This window comes from Eurytemora carolleeae, unplaced genomic scaffold, assembly GCF_000591075.1.
Source record: "Eurytemora carolleeae unplaced genomic scaffold, Eaff_2.0 scaffold170, whole genome shotgun sequence".
Lineage (NCBI taxonomy): Eukaryota > Metazoa > Arthropoda > Copepoda > Calanoida > Temoridae > Eurytemora > Eurytemora carolleeae.
This window is the reverse complement of record NW_019396067.1, coordinates 89,251-107,522: the sequence shown is the minus strand read 5'-3', so window position 1 is coordinate 107,522 and position 18,272 is coordinate 89,251. Positions and strand designations below refer to the sequence as shown.

The 18,272-nt window shown below is 35.6% G+C and overlaps 1 protein-coding gene across 5 annotated transcripts in view; it reads left to right on the top strand.

The window, feature by feature from the left end:
• Positions 1-16,195: 16,195 nt before the first annotated feature.
• The window catches only part of LOC111710282 (uncharacterized), a 26,442-nt gene continuing 24,365 nt past the window's right edge, over positions 16,196-18,272 (top strand). For all 5 annotated transcript variants that reach the window (XR_002767026.1, XR_002767027.1, XR_002767031.1 and 2 more), the window contains exon 1: positions 16,196-16,663. Coding sequence is in view for 1 of the 5 variants with exons in the window: in XM_023484337.1 (XP_023340105.1) it covers positions 16,376-16,663 (288 nt within the window). In the remaining 4 variants the exon portion in view is untranslated. The remainder of the gene's footprint in view (positions 16,664-18,272) is intronic.

Sequence of the window (18,272 nt, the reverse complement as noted above, 5' to 3'; positions counted from 1 at the left end):
GGTATAAATGTAATGAAACAAAACCTTTTTGACGGTTTGTCAATGCATTGGCGGCTTGTAGGGAGGGGGGAAGGGACGCCCCCCTCTGGAAAATGGGGGGGGGGAGATTTTTTTGTCAATTTTTGAGCAATTTTAAAATCACCCCCCTCCCCTATACCCCTGGTTTGTCAGATTCACAACGGTACCCTTAAAAGCTTTCGTAAATGTGGGTTTTCTTTAAAAGTGACTCTAAGAGTTTTTCTACAGGAACAACGGAGTAAATGGTCAGAATTAGATACTTTTCAAGAGAAAGAAAAGACGATATGTTCCACACTTCTCATCAGGTAAAGGTTTAAAAGGTATCATTATGAATCAGGCATGCTCCTCTCTTTAAAAAAGGGGAGTCACTTGAAATTACAACTACAGTCCATTTAATGGTGTGTGTAAACGAATGCAGGCAACTCTGAGTAAAACTAAAAGATTAAGCATGAGGAAAAAGAAAGGATTTAGAATGAGGAAAAGAGAGGATTTAGAAAAAAACAACTAATAAAAGAAAGCATTTAGAAAAGAAAAGAATTAGAAAAGAAAGAATTTAGAACGAGGAAAAAGAAAGGACTTAGAATGAGGGGAAAAAAGGATTTATAATAAGGGGAAAAATGATTTAGAAAGAGGAAAAAGAAAGGATTTAAAATGAAAAAGGGTACGCTGATTCGAAGAAATTGGATCATAGGATAAAAATGGTATATTTCATAGAATTAGAGAGAAAAAAGAGTTTTGGGAAATTTATTTAAGGATAAAATAAATTTTAAAAACATATCTAAGCTTAAAACTTTTATATGAGCGTAATGGGTTTATGGGACGATTAGCGTTACTTGAAATTACCGATTTAAAACGCCACCCTTAAATCATTTGTGTGTTCATCGAGTACAGAGATATGTGTGGTTAAACTTATCGAAACCCGCTTGTATTTAGCTGCAATTTCAAGTTTGCGCTGTGTTGAGTTACGTACAGTCTGAACTCCACACAATACACACATGAATTTGCAAAATTTATTAGAATTAACGAGTTAAAAGTTACGCCTGGTAGAGTATTTTTTAACGGCGAAAAATTAATTCTGAAAAGATGGGCATCTGTACTTTGTTTGTATACAGGAATTTTTCATTTTACTATTACAATAGTTGGCAATCAAACAAAACATAATCAAACCAATTCTTTACTTTAGCAGACGAATTTGTTTAATCGAAAATTGTTATATAAAATCTTAAAATCGTCTCTTAATTTCAAAGAAATTCTAGTTTAAAATATCGAAGGTATTCGAAAGTTAGAGCATGTGGCAAGTGTTCCTTTATTGCGTGTTATACTCAGTACAAGTAATGAAGAAAGTTACACCAAACACTTGAAATAAACATTATTTTTGTATGCTGGATGAAAATTCTTTTTTTCAAAATAAAAGAAAGAGTAAAACATTATCAAATTTCATATACAAAGTTACCAACAAAAATGATATATCTGACACAACGTTACGAAAGAAATTGAGTCTTTGCCACAAACTCTGGTTTTAAATCCCTATATCTTAACAACCCAATATTATAGACTAAGAGATATTTCAAACTGTGACTTCTGTTATATCAAACAATCAAAGTTTGAAATATCTAAGGTTTACATAATTTGGTTGTAGATATATAGGTATTAGAAAATTGGGATTTGTTGCAAAGACTCAATTCCTTTGTTCAATCTTGCAATCCCATCTAGAAAAGTCAGGGATTAATTCGTACCCATCCCGCCCTATCCCGTACCTATCCCGCCCTATCCCGTACCTATCCCGTACCTATCCCGCCATATCCCGTACCTATCCCGCTCTATCCCGTACCTATCCCGCCCTATCCTCAGGCGGAACTGGATTCATCCCCATAATTGGCTATATTTCAAGAATTCACTGAAAGTACGACATTTAACAAGATTTTTTCCCGTATCTCCTCCCCTTGCTTTTCCTATGGCCGAGTTTTGCATCTATCTAGTTTGAACTTTAAAGTGCCTACAAATGTGAACTTGGTTCTTTCTTTTAATAAACCGCTAATTCACCATATTTTGATTAAATTAAACCTTTAGATTGTTCTATTTGAAGAGTTTATGTCGTTATTAATGTTTTATACTTTGAGCGTAATCCTGTACGTATGATTCCATGACAAAAATTTGTTTTTATAATGTATGTACATTGTTAATATTTAAAAACATTATTGAATACCATTTTAGAGAAAATAATTTCGAATTTTTTTTTTGAATTTTCAATAATATTTTGATTAATTTCATGAGATTTTATTTTAAACTTTTTCTTCTTTCAGTGAGATCCATAAAACTGAGGAATATGGAAAATGACGTTTAAAAACCTAAATTTATATTTCTTGTTGTTGTAAAGCGAATAGTTTGTTTTACCAGTAGCTTGGTAGTCAATTATATTCGACTAAAGTTAAACCCTGAATGGGTTTTATACTACTTTACGCAAATCTCGGTATTTGCGAAAATAAAATAAATAGCCATGAATATGCGAGAAAAGTTTTAAAGGGCTCCATACAATCATGTAATTATAATACTAAATATCTGCAACATTCCATTATCAGAAAGTGAAAACGACATTTGATGAATTCTTTCGATGTACGGCTTATTTAGGTCTATAAACTGTATCTTAGTACACTGCATAATTGCTCCACAGTTTTATGGATCTGACTGTAGATCATTCAGCAGAAGAAATCTAAAATACCTAAAAAACATAAAGTTTAAATATAAAAAAACAATCAATTTAATGAACACTCTTTACACTTACTCCACAAGCAAAATCAACTTTAATCATTTCTTTTCTTGAAATTATTGTGTACTTTTTTAACTCAGATTTTTAATTATTTTTTTTGTCTCCCGTACTTACTCCAGTCATGTATGGGCAAACAATAAAAAAGCAAAATCATTGAAAAAATAATAATCTAATATTCCAGAGAAAATCTTAAACTTCACTGTTACAAAAGTAACATGCTTCTATTTATTTCTGATTGAAAAAAAAAAAAAAAGTTTTTCTTTCAGAACACAGATCGATCTGAGAATATTGAGAACTTTTGCTTTCTTTTTATTAATAAAGAAAATATAGAAAAGTTAATATTAGAAACAATGGTGGAGCATGAATAAAACATTATGAGAAAGTGGAGAAAATGATGTCACTGCATAAAGGAAAAAAAGCGTAAATTTAAGTGATTCTCCAGCAAAGATTTACAACGATTATACTTAGAAAAACGACAATATTTTCCACATTATTGATCAGATAAAAGTGTTAAGGATACATGAATTTGCGCTTATCTAGTCCCTTTCATATACATCATTGTTCAGTGTTCAAGATCTTTCTTCTAGAAAATGTTTCATAAAATATTATTCAGAGAAACATTTAACATAATTTCAACGGAGCCTTCATTCAAAGGAGACCCTTGGGGAGGAGGGGGGGGGGGCGTTTGGAAAGGAATTGAGTCTTTGCCGCAAACTTTGATTTTCTAATCCTATATCTTTGCAACCCAGTGGTGTGGACCTTAGATAGTTCAAACTATTAATTCTATTAATTAGATTAAATAATCTAAGTTTAAAATATAAGGTTTACGCAATCTAGTTGCAAAGATATAGGGATTAGATTAGACAGTTAGAGATTGTGGCAAAAAATTAATTGGAATTATCCCAAAACTGCGAACATTCCCTTAAGAAAGGGTAAACTGGAGACTGGTTAACTTGTTTATTTGGCCTGGAGTCTATACTGTTGTTTATAAAAGACTAGACGAATATATTCTGTATAAATTATATATTCCCTGTTGCCTTGTATATGTAAATATATCGTTATATATCATATATCAATATTCTACCAAGTCAACTAGAATACAAAGAAGATATATCTTCAAGTCAAAACGGGCAGTCATATCCTCCTATATTCCTTCCCTATTCTTCATTCATCACTTTTTTCTCTTCCCATCCCCCTATATTCTTTTCCTATTCTTCATTTATTACTCTTTTCTCTTCCCATCCCCCTATATTCTTTCCCTATTCTTCATTCATCACTCTTTTCTCTTTCCATCCCCCTATATTCTTTCCCTATTCTTCATTCATCACTCTTTTCTCTTCCTATCCCCCTATATTCTTTCCCTATTCTTCATTTATCACTCTTTTCTCTTCCCATCCCCCTATATTCATTCCCTATTCTTCATTTATCACTCTTGTCTCTTCCCATCCCCCTTTATCCTTTCCCTATTCTTCATTTATCACTTTTTTCTCTTCCCATCCCCCTATATTCATTCCCTATTTTTCATTTATCACTCTTTTCTCTTCCCATCCCCCTATATTCATTCCCTATTCACCATTCATCACTCTTTTCTCTTCCCATTTTCCTATATTCTTTCCCTATTCTTCATTTATCCCTCTTTTCACTTCCCATCCCCCTATATTCTTTCCCTATTCTTCATTTATCACTCTTTTCTCTTCCCATCCCCCTATATTCTTTTCCTATTCTTCATTTATTACTCTTTTCTGTTCCTATCCCCCTATATTCTTTCCCTATTCTTCATTTATCACTTTTTTCTCTTCCCATCCCCCTTTATTCTTTCCCTATTCTTCATTTATCCCCCCTTTTCTCTTCCCATCCCCCTTTATTCTTTCCCTATTCTTCATTTATCCCCCCTTTTCTCTTCCCATTTCCCTTTATTCATTCCCTATTCTTCATTTATCACTTTTTTCTCTTCCCATCCTCCTATATTCATTCCCTATTCTTCATTTATCACTCTTTTCTCTTCCCATCCCCCTATATTCTTTCCCTTTTCTTCATTCATCACTCTTTTCTCTTCCCATCCCCCTATATTCTTTCCCTATTCTTCATTTATCACTCTTTTCTCTTCCCATCCCCCTATATTCTTTCCCTATTCGTCATTTATTCCCCTTTTCCTTCCCACTCCCCTTTTTTCTTTCCATATTTTTCATATATCAAACATTCCCATGACATTAGGACATACATGCTGACTTACTGGAGCAACTTTGCGACATCGTAACTCATCAATTTTGGTTTCTAATCTGAAATAAAATTAACTTAACCATTTTTTTTTACCTGGCGGGGGGGGGGGTATCATTTTTCATTGTTCTCATGTATGACCAAATTTTTCATGAAAACTGTCATTAATGACAATAACAAAGGCATAATATTTTGGATTTAAGCAATGGAAGGTTTGAATATCATGAGAACAAAACTTCACCAAGTTTGCTCCAGAGTGAGATTTGATCCATCAAAACCAAATTATGTCCCAGGAGACCAAGAATATCTTTACATGTTCCATAAAACTATGCTTTTAGAAAAAGTTTCTCCTCGTATATTTTATACTATAAATATGGGAATTTAAAGGGACTGTAAGGGGAATTTTAAGTGACCCTCCATGGAAAGATATCTGCAAAGTCCGATTTACAACGGTACTCTTGAAACCTTGATCTGATCAAACATGTGGGGGAGATACCCTTGTTTTCCTGACTAGAAAAGTGTTTAATTCTCATAATTTCCCCATTGCTTATTATATGTAAGAAATGCACAAGTCAATATTGCAGAGAAACCACAAAAGAAACAAAAACATAAATATCTAATTCATACGCATTAGGGAACCTCGCGTTGTAATCGTGCATTTCCATGCATAGTTGCATATGGAGGTCACTTGAAACCACGCTTCTAGTCCCTGTAATATCCAGTGATCCAAAGATTGTAGCTCTCACGCAAAAATCAATGAGAATGTTGCCAAATACTTCTTAAGAACTAAAGCTATAAAAGCGTTAAATTAAAAATTCTACAATGTCCATAAAAAATAATGTGAGTTATTGAAGCAAAATCAAAGACCAAGGTGCAAAGACACTGCAAAGTCGACCCAGTCTTAAAAATTGATGCAACTTTTCCTAGCAGTCTGGCTACATGTGATGCATCTCCCTTATAGCTGAATGGGAGGACCCCGNTAGGCCCCCGTCCAGTGTACGCTACTGTCAAAGAAGTATTTAGTGTCTCATGGTTAAACCGTTGTCTCTAAGAGAAAGCGTTAAGAGCCAAAAAATCAAGGTTCAAAAGTTTTCTCCTGAGATATAAGAAAATTACAAGCTAGTACGTATTAGAATAAGGTTGCGAAGCGCCATAAATTGGTACATATGGCAAAAGATTAGATTTCATTGATATCCCGGCCCTAATCCATGTATCAAATGTCCAATATAATGATACAGAAATATCAGAATATATTCAATATATTATTAAGATAAGGTCTATATTTATTGTTTATATACACAGGGTGTCCCAATAACCGTGGAAATTAAGTGACGACTATGAAATGGTCTTTGTTGAGAATTGGCGTTGTATCACCTTATTGCAATGACCATGATAATGTTACGCCTGCTAGAATATATTTTCTGTGAACGCTTAAAGGCTGTTTTACTATCCTTCAAAACATGTGACGTTCCGTAACATTTCCGCAAGATAAACAGTGAAGAGGCCTAAATGTACTTTGTTTGTGGAATCTATCATTTTACTGAGTAAAACATTGTCCAATCAAAACATAAACTAACCAATTCTTAACTCTAAACGAAAAATTTACATAAAAAATCAATTACAAAGACGAAATCCTAAATCGTCACTCAAATCTCATGTTTATTGGGACACCCTGTATATTTATATTACATAAAGATGGATGGATATTGGTGTTAAATCAACAAAAGAGAAGAGAGAGGTCAATTTCGGAAATGGGAAGATTCCGGGGTGTTTGTATGAAATGGTAAAGAAAGATAATTATAATTGGTCTCTCCACGCAAAACTAACTTTATCCTAATACGTACCTCACGTCAAACTAAAGTAAATTGCACTTAAGATTGAAATCTTGAGAAGAAAAAAACACTTTTTTATATTTAAAGTGTAACGGGATTAAACAATCTATGTACATTGTGCATTGAACATTGAACGTACATTGTACATCTAGGGTGGTTTAGAGATATAAGCTATAAGTTTTCATTTACATTTGTCTAATATTAAATCTTAATCTTGGAATTGAATTACAATCATTCATGTTTAAAATTTCTAAACCCTATTCCGGTGGGGAGAGGGGGGGGGGTGTTAATTCTCCGTAAATTAAAAACAATTCCTTCACAAGAACGCTCAAACTTTTTTTTCTATTTTTTTTATTCACATAGTTTTTGTGTGCAGCGCTGGCGGACAGTAAAAAATATTTGTAAATAGGCTGTGATCTTTTTATTAAATTGCAAGCTATTACATATTTATAAAGCTCTTAAAAATGATTAACATCATGCGTTTTCAAAACTATCAGTTTAAACTTTTTTTGGCGTTCTGTTTATTTTTTTAAACCTTCCTATCACTCAGCCAAGTCTAAGAGTTGTATGATCCGGACCGTGCCGTTACAACATGTACCGTCGTACAGTCCAGTCAGGATACCCAATGCAAGGTCGACCCAGCACGTATTGCGCAACAAATGTAGCCTGGAAAGATTACTGTACACTATAAGTCCGAATTAGACAAAATTGTCCAATAGGGTTAACTTTATAATGTATGTAGTTTTCTGTTTTATAAAAGCATTCCTGTTGATTTTCTAAATTCAGAATTTAATGAAGTTGTTCCTGCAATTTACATAAACTTCCCTCTGTATAATTCTCTGAATAATTTTACATGAATACAAGCCTAACTAGTCCTAGGTATAGGGCCATCCATGCAGCATTACTAGTCCAGGGTATAGGGCCATCCATGCAGCCTAACTAGTCCTAGGTATAGGACCATCCTTGCAGCATAACTAGTCCTAGGTATAGTACCATTCATGCAGCATAACTAGTCCTAGGTAAAGGACCATCCATGCAGCATAACTAGTCCTAGGTATAGGAACATCCTTGCAGCCTAACTAGTCCTAGGTATAGGGCCATCCATGCAGCATAACTAGTCCTAGGTATAGAGCCATTCATGCAGCCTTACTAATCCTAGGTCTAGGGTCATCCATGCAGCCTAAATAGTCCTAGGTCTAGGGCCATCCATGCAGCTTAACTACTCCTAGGTCTAGGGTCATCCATGCAGCTTAACTACTCCTAGGTATGGATCCATCAATTCAGCTTAACTAGTCCTAGGTCTAGACCCCATCCATGCAGCCTAAATAGTCCTAGGTCTAGGGCCATCCATGCAGCTTCACTAGTCCTAGGTATAGAGCCATCCATACAGCCTAACTAATCCAAGGTATAGGACCATCCATGCAGCCCAACTAGTCCTAGGCCTAGGACCAACCATGCAGCCTAACAAGTCCTAGGTCTAGGGCCATCCATGCAGCCTAACTAGTCCTAGGTATAGGGTCATCTATGCAGCTTAACTAGTCCTAGGTCTGGGGCTATCCATGCAGCATAACTCGTCCAAGGTCTAGGGCAATCCATGCAGCCTAGCTAATTCTATGTATAGGGTGATCCATGCAGCCTAACTAGTCCTTGGTGTAGGACCATCCATGCAGCTTTAATAGTCCTACGTATAGGGCCATTCACACGGCCTTAGTAGTCCTCGGTAAAAGGTCATCCATACAGCCTAACTAGGCTCGGGTATTGGACCATCCATTTATTTTAACAGTGCTAAGCATAGGACCATCCATGTAGTCTAACTAGTCCTAGGAATAGGACCATCCATGCAGTCTAACTAGTCCTAGGTATAGGGCCATCAATAGAACCTAATTAGTCCTAGGTATAGGACCATATATGCAGCCTAACTAGTCCTCGGTATAAGGCAATCCCTGCAGTCTAACTATTTCTAGGTATAGGACCATCCATGCAGCCTATTCTGGGTATAGGACCATCCATGCAACCTAACTAGTCATAGGTAGAGGACCATCCATGCAACCTAACTAGTCATAGGTAGAGGACCATTCATGCAGCCTAACTAGTCCAAGGTCTTGGGCCATCCATGCAGCTTCGCTAGTCCTAGATATAGGACCATTCATACAGCCTAATTGTTCCTAGGTCTATGGCCATACATGTAGCCTAACTTGTCCTAGGTCTAGGGCCTTCCATACAACCTATAAGTCCTAGGTATAGGACCATTCATTCAATCTATTTAGTCCTATGTATAGGGCCATCCATACAGCCTTACTAATCCTAGGTCTAGAGCATCCATACAGCCTATCTAGTCCTAGTCAATCTAACTAGTTTTAGGTATGGGACCATCCATGCAGCCTAACTATAGTCCTAGGTCTAGGGCCATTCATGCAGCCTAACTAATTCTAGGTATAGGACCATCCATGCAGCCTATTTTGGGCATAGGACCATCTATGGAACCTAACTATTCATAGTTAGAGGACCATCCATGGAGCCAAACTAGTCCTAGGTCTAGGGCCATCCATGTAGCCACGCTGGTCCTGGGTATTGGACCATCCATACACTCTATTTAGTCCTAGGTATAGGACCATCCATGCAGACTAACTTGTCCTTGGTACATGGCAGTCCTAGGTCTAGGGCCATCCATTCAGCCTAACTAGTCATAGGAATAGGGCCATCTATACAGCCTAAGTAATCATATGTATAGGGACAGCCATGCGGTCTTATTAGCTTTAATTATAGGGCCATCCATACAGCCTAACTAATCCCAGGTATTGGACCATCCTTGTAGCCTATTTAGTCCTAGGTATAGGGAGATCCATGCAGCCTAATTAGTCCTAGGTACATGGCAGTCCTAGGTCTAGGGCCATCCATGTAGCCACGCTGGTCCTGGGTATTGGACCATCCATACACTCTATTTAGTCCTAGGTATAGGACCATCCATGCAGCCTATTTTGGGCATAGGACCATCTATGGAACCTAATTAGTCCTAGGTATAGGGAGATCCATGCAGCCTAATTAGTCCTAGGTATAGGGCGATCCATGCAGCCTAATTACTCCTAGATATAGGACCATACATGCAGTCTAACTAGTCACTTCTAGGTATTGGACCATCCATGCAGCCTCATTAGTCCTTGGTATAGGTCCATCCATGCAGTTTAACTAGGGCCATCCATACAACCTAACTAGTCCTCTGTATAGGGCCATCCATGCATCCTAACTAGTCCTAGGTATAGAGCCATCCATACAGTCTAACAAATTACTATATCGTCTTAGTGTTTCCAAATGCTCATTCAGTTTAAACCAGATCTGTCTAAATTTTCTTATAAATCTCTCCTCATCCCTCCAANTCCCTCTTCCAACCTTTTAATTAAAGATCTCTGACTAGTTCTGAAACACTGTGTCAAAACTTTCCTCACTAAAGAAATTAAACCGAAAGAAAGTTCAAGGGCTGATTTGTTGACTTGTCAGTCATTCCATTCCCACTTTTCATTCCCATCCTACTCTTCATTCCCATTCTACTCTTCATTCCCATCCTACTCTTCATTCCCATCCTACTCTTCATTCCCATCCTACTATTCATTCCCACCTTACTCTTCATTCCCGTCCTACTCTTCATTCCCATCTTACTATTCATTCCCACCTTACTCTTCATTCCCATCCTACTCTTCATTCCAAACCTACTACTCATTCCCACCTTACTCTTCATTCCCATCCTACTCTTCATTCTAAACCTATTATTCATTCCCACCTTACTCTTCATTCCCATCCTACTCTTCATTCTAAACCTATTATTCATTCCCACCTTACTCTTCATTCCCATCCTACTCTTCATTCCAATCATACTCTTCATTCCCATCTTACTCTTCATTCCCTTTCTACTCTTCATTCGTATCCAATTCTTCAGTCCCATCATACTCTTCATTCCTATCCTACTCTTCATTCCCATCTTATTTTTTATTCCTAACTTTCTTTTCATTCTTCATTCCCATCCTATTCTTCATTTCTAACCAAGCCTTTATTTCCTCTCCAAATTGTACACTGGTAGTGTGAATGTACATTGTTCAGTGAACAATTTGTAGCGTAAATTTAACATTGTAAAATGTACACTGGTACAGTGTAAAGTTTAAATCATGTCTTAATGTATAGAGTACAGTGTAGATGTATTGTAAAATACAGTGCAGTGAAAATCATTTCCAAATGTAAAGTGTACAGTTTAAATGGTTTGTGCACAGTGTAGATGCATATATTTTAAAATGTAAATCATGTATTATAATATAAGTGTACAGTGTAAATGTATTGTATATATTGTAAATGTAAAGTGTACAGAGTAAATAATTTCTAAATGTATAGTGTAAAGTGTAAATGTACAGTGTACAGTGTAAATTTATAACGTACACTGTGTCAGGTTTTCAACATTTCTTTAACTCCAACTTCTCTAACTTACATTGATTAATCTGAAGTTTGAAGCAACCTGCTTTGTCAGAAGAAATCCAATAAGGAGAAAAATCAACAAATTTACTTCAAACATTGGCTGGTTTTTACAGTGAACAAATACAAAACAGAAATAAAAATAAACTTTTACCTAAACGCTTAGTGCTTTTCACCAATTGTTGAAGGCTTTATTTGTCTAAACTTCATCAAACCAATTCCTCAAACCTTCATTAAACCTTCCTAAAACCTTCTTCAAACCTTCCTCAAACCTTCCTCAAACCTTCATCAATTTTTTCATACAACCTGCATCAAACCTAGTTATTAAACCTTCCTCAAACCTACCTCAAACTTTCCTCAAACCCTTCCTCAAAGCTCCCTTAAACCTTCCTCAAACCTTACTCAAGACCTGCCTCAAACCTTCATCAAACCTTTATCAAACCTTTATCAAACCCCCAGTAAGAAAAAATACCAAGAAAAGGGGGACAAAAAGGTGCACCGTTAATCATGTCACGGAGATTGAGAAACAGAACTCATAATCTCCAAAACGGAGGTTCTGCGGCGAACTCAAGTTATGAGATTGAGCCTTGAGGTGGAACGTTAAGTGACCAAACAGACTGATTTGGGGTGTATCTTTGGTGGGTGTTTTAGGTGTACCTCTTTTAGAGGGTTTGAGGCGCACCGTTGTTACGCCTCTTTTGGAGAAGTGTTACTACACATCTTTAAGAGCATCTTCATTAGCACCGTTTTCCGTTGTTAAACCCCATTAGAGCCAATTGAAATAAGTCTTAGGTAATCCTTTCAAAATTTGTGGTAATTAGCATTTAAGAACATGAAGTAAATGTATTTAATTGAAATGTTTTTAACTTCAATAATTTATTTTTATTAAGTTTTACAATATTTTTAAATATTTATATGGTATCAGATAAAATTTTTGAGATTTCCATATTTCTTGTTCTTCATTTTCTTCTTGTTTATACATCTTTCAATCACATTTTGGATATCCTTGACGGAGCATCTCACTCCCCTCCCCCCTCCTTGTCGGGGGTTGGGGGGGTTGGGGATGTCTTCCAAGCCCCCATCTCTAATATCAAGAGATTTCCCTCCCATTTTTTCCTGTTCAATTTTCTTTTTTCTTCTTGCTTCTTGTTTCTTGTTTCTACACTTTAAGGCTCTTCAAATAGTTCTTTTGACACCGAGTTGTGGAGCAGGTAGGAGAGAGATAAGGAGGTTTGTAGGAGGAAGGGTATAAGGGAATGCTCCCTGTTTTCCTTTGAGTTATAATCTTTCTGACAAATGGGTATTTTAAGGAAACCCATAACTGCACCCCTTATGCAAAATGGGGAGTTGTAAGCCTTAAAGCCATATTGAGAGAAATCTTCCACAGCAGTCCAGTCCTCACAGCTGGTTGAGTAAAAAACCGGTATCCTTGTGCATGACTTGTATAACCATCAAGGGTTAAACTCCTTCTTGCAGCTGCACCAGGCTGAAGATGGAGTTCTGTTTTATTCTATACTAGATGAAGGGCCAGTCGTTGCCCAAGTTAAAAAAAAAATGTTGAAACAAAAATTTAAAAAAACTAAAAACCCAACAAACAAAAACCCATGAAGAACACAAGATTATTTGGTGTATTTCACACGAGTGACCCGTGAATATCCCGTGATAATTCACATGTTAACGAGGTGAATGTTGACGATTTGATCACAGGTATAGGACCAAGTTTTTGCATGGTGAAAACTTGAGTTTATTTCTTAAGATGAACACAGGATTTTTACATGAGAAAATCATTTATCTCCCATCTACTTAAATTACATTATTAAAAACATTTAAGTTTATATCTTTTACATTAAACATCTTGAACATGTAAACTTTAAACTATTAATATTCACAATTTGATATTTCAATTCTACATAATGTTTCAGTATGTTGATGTTTTCATAATTACATGAATGTTCCTTCCTTGATATATCTAAAAGATTGATATTCCTAAAAGGGGTTGTTGAGAAATACAATACAAAATTCAATGTGAAACTTTTCTATACTTTGCTCATGCTTGTTATAATCTGAAAAATTTATGTCAGTTAAAATATTTAATTTTACTACAATAAACTTTAAGTTTCTAAGAGATGAGCAGAGACACCAGGTGTTGTGATTTTGCAACTCTGTCAAAAATGAAACATAAAGTTCTTCCCATGATATCTCATATATTTTACACGTGATATTTACAAGAATTAAAATCTAGATATTCTAGCATCACATTACTCATGATTAACCATTTGGGAATATGCAAGATCTTGCACTGGTATCTTTGCTATGAACACAACATGTGAAAAAAACAACTGGAATTGAACTAAAATAATCTCAAATATCTTACACATGATAATTACAAGAATTAAAATCTAAAAATTCTGGCATTGCATTACTCATGTTTAACACAATAGGAATATGCAAGATCTTGCACATGGTTTATTTTGCTGTGTACAACATGTGAAGAAATGACGGTAATTTTCAAAGAATATTTCCGCATTTATTACCCATGCTTTACACAGGAGGAATCTTCAAGATTGTGAAAAGTAGCTATACCACGAGTATAACACAAGGAGGGGTCGTGAATTAATCATTTGAATTATCAACCAGTTCTCCATCACGCTAATCTCGTTAAAAACCTGTGTTTTGTTTGTTTGGAAAAGTCCCTGGCCACCTGCCACCCCTGAGTGTTCACAAAAAAATTCAACCAAATTGGTTCAGCCGTTTGGCTGGCTACATGCAACATATAAACAAATGTCTTGTTTTATTTTATAGATTACTTGCTACTCCTATGTAGGATAAGACATGTGTGCAACTAAATGCAGTGCTCCTCCAAACTATAAAGCCAGGACTGCTATATTAGAGGTCTGTTCTCTTCTGAGGGCAGTAAGCAACTGATTAAATTGAAATGTATTTACCAAGTGTAGTTTAAATTGCACATGATAAAACTCAAATATCTAATAGGAAATAAAATTTAGTTTAAAACAATAACAGTTTTATTTTCTGTAAATAATTCAATTTCACTTTAAACTCTAGAGACTTCTTGTGTTAATATATTTGGAACTGCCTAAACCCCGCTGGTCCTGCCCTCCAGCCAGATCACATGATTAGCTCTCCTTAAAAGGAATTCCTACAGGTTCCTACTCTTTTCAAGAACTCTCCAAAAAAGCAAGATATGATGAGGATTATCCACAAGAGGAGGAAATGAGGAGAACCACCCGTTTTTGATGGAAGAAAGGAGTACTTCACTTGAGGAGTAACAGCAAAGCTCTCCTCATAACAAATTCCTATTTTGGTTGACTTCACAAGAGGAGGAAATGAGGGAGACTCTCCATTTTTGGTGGAAAGGAGGCCTCCTCTTGAGGAGTACAAGTGGGTTTTCTTGCTGGGCCTTCATGAAACCTTCCTCTAACATCTCCAATGTTCATCTAATGAGGGAGGGAACCCCTGGACGCCATAGGCCTCCACTATGCAGACACAAGCCTCCCAGATTTGCTAGGCAGACCGAGCCTCGACTATGCAGACCAAGCCTCTGCTTTGCAGACCATGTTTCTACGCTACGCAGTAAACTAGACTCCACCATACAGCACAGTTTTTAAATCTTGGTTTTTAAGTGTAATGAAAAATTTCAACAATTTTTTTGACATAGTGGCATAAGAATTTTACTAAAGATTAGAGTTATTTATTGATTGTCATGATTAGAAACATATATGGACTCATAAAATGGTTTATTGTGGGTAAATTTAGGGGTATGGTTCACAAAGATTTATACTATAACTTTAAACCTTTCTTACACAGAAAGGAAGATCTTTGGAGAAATATTTCTTGTGTAAATTTAGTTGGTTTTGTTGTAATCTTTTATTTAAAAAATACCTTTTTTTGAAAAATGTTAAGATTTTAATAAATGATACAATTTTTCTAGATTTAATTTTGAACTACAAATTAAAGGTATCAGTTAAGTCAAAGATTATATAAGATTAATGGAAATTCAATTCAATTTTTTTCTATAAATCTTTTCCTTTCATGTAAACAATGATTAAAGTTCAATATACCACTTAATTAAGCACTATTTACGATAATTGATAAATATACTCCTCATCTATAATGAGAAACAGCTCTCATGCCACTTTGTTGAAAAATTTGTAAAAAATCTTTTATTTTAACTTAATTACACAAGTTTAAAAAACACGTATTACACAGGCACATTTTCATGTATTGCTCATTTCTGCGTAAGAGGCTCGGTCTGCCGAACAAATATGGGAGGCTCATGGCGTCGGGGGGTTCCATCCCTTATCCAACCTTCATCAAACCATCATCAAATCTTTTTTATTGTTTTTATTAATATTTGGAATACGATCGGCGAGGGGCTATGCTAGGCCAAGCTGCGCCCCCTTACTGACAGTTTTCCCATTCCAGAGAGGGGAGGTGCTTATACCCACTATATACCCTCCTCCCCCGTATACGTGCTCTTCGGATCATTCATGTAATTCTAATAAATGTCTTAATTCTTGGAAATTAGATTTTCCCAGGTTTTATAATTTGGAAAATGCGTCATAACATGGTCAGTACCCTCCCCCCTCCTCTCTATTCGTTGGTATGCGTAAACCGTCTGTAGTGTGGAAACACTCTACGCCAATAACCTTTCTATGGAACTTGTTTTATTAAGGACGATTTTCCCTTAGGAACGTATATAGAAAATTCGGAATCCCACCCCACAGAACTTTTCAAACTTGTAATTATTTGTTTTAAAAAGTATGTTTATATTTTTGTTGAATGACTAACAGCTATAAGATAGAAATGAAATATTTTAATATTTAAATCATTGTCATTATGTAAAATTATAAGATTTGAATTTTTCTACAGCGTGATTAGGTTTAACGCATGCGCAGTTTCTCTCAAGTTTCGTATTGACTGAGTCAGCTGCACAAGTTTTCCCAGTTTTCAAGTTTTTCAATTGTACTTAGTCCGTCAGACAGAACTTGGAAGTATTTGGGTGATATTTTAAGAGTAGGGGAGTGGAGCGTGAAACTGCTATGGGTTTGTGAAACGTTACAGTGATATGAAAACGTATCCGTCATGGAAAAACGTAGTTTTGTCCATAATCACGATTATATTATGGACCAGGGTGGATGGCGGACGAAGGTTAGGGCGGAAAACACAATTTTCCTCCGCCCCTAGACAGGGTTTGTTAAGCCCCAAATCGCTGCCCCTGAAAGGAGATGGAGTACTTGGCAACGCAGGCCAGGAGATACCCGGAGAGGATGCAGAATTTGTTGCAGGATCTTTTATTTTGACGCAACGAGCTCTTGATGAAGCTCCATACAGATACAGCTCATTCTTAACTCAGGTTAGTATTAGGGTCTGTCATAGAGAACGATTTTTTAACTCGCCCCTTAATATCAATATAACTTCAGCAAAATTATTAAAATTATATTTTACTATTTTGGGATTAGGTTATACTAAGACAGTTTCTTGGCCGACCGCTGCAGCTAGGACAGGCTAGGGGGCTGAGCGCTGCGGCTAGGGACAGGCTAGTGGCGCTGTGGCCACATAACCAATTTTATCCATGTGTTACATATGAGATCCATGTACATAATTGANGGGGGGGGGGTCCAAAAAAAATTCTTTAGAAAATTACCAGGATTCATTCATGGCAAATGTGTTTTAAAGTATGGATTAGGATTAGTTCATTGCAAATATGAATTAATATTTGGATTAGGATTAGTTCATAGAAAATATGTTTCAATATATGGATCAGGAGTTCATAGCAAATATGTTTCAATATATGGATAGGAGTGCATAGCAAATATGTTTCAATATATGGATCAGGAGTGCATAGCAAAAATGTTTCAATATATGGATCAGGAGTGCATAGCAAAAATGTTTCAATATATGGATCAGGAGTGCATAGCAAATATGTTTCAATATATGGCGTAGAATTAGTTCAGTGCAAATATGTTTCTATATATGGCGTAGAATTAGTTCAGTGCAAATATGTTTCAATATATGGCGTAGAATTAGTTCAGTGCAAATATGTTTCAATATATGGCGTAGAATTAGTTCAGTGCAAATATGTTTTAATATATATGGACAAATTAATTTAATGTTCGCCCCTCCCCCTCCTGGGGGGGGGAATAATTCTTGAAAAAAATACCCCTTAAAATTATTTGAGCAAACTCCTGATAGAAAAAAGAAATGCTTAGAATATATGGAGTCGAAAATTTTTGTATTGGATACTAGAGTTTTGAATATTCGGTATTTTTAACAAATTTGATTAATTGATATACCCATACCCATGTATTATATATTATAACAAAGAATTGTGTTAATATTTGTCAAATACATACAAAAAATCAATGAATATTGTTTTGTTTATTGCTTTTTTTATTTTAGCTTTGATGCCTTTCATCAATTCATGAAATATTTTTTTTCCACTCTTAGTTTTGTACATAACATATTTTATTAAATTTTGATGGAATTCATCACACCTAAAAATCCCGTTATTAGGTGATTACGTGAATTTATCGCCCTACAACAGGGCGAAAAAGTAATTTTTTACCCTGCTATTAAAATTTCAAGCTTCATATATAATTTGTCTCATTTTAGGGTGATAAAATTACTCAATCACCCTACAACAGGGTGATTAAGTAACTTTATCGACCTGCTTTTAAATAATTTTAGTAAAAATGAATAAAACTATATATGTTATTGAAATGAGTATCATGCGTGCGATAAAGTTTGTGCGGTGATTTTAAATTTTTAATCCCGGCAACAACTTTTTCGCACTTAATTATACCCATTACAATGACATGAATAGATATAGATTAAACCAAGGGGAGCCTTACCCTCAAGTGTGAATATTTTTTGGAAAAAATCATTTCCCCCTTAGAAGTAACCGAATTTAAGTTATGTAATACTGGCCTCTTAATATCTAATTTGTCTATTCCCCCACCCCC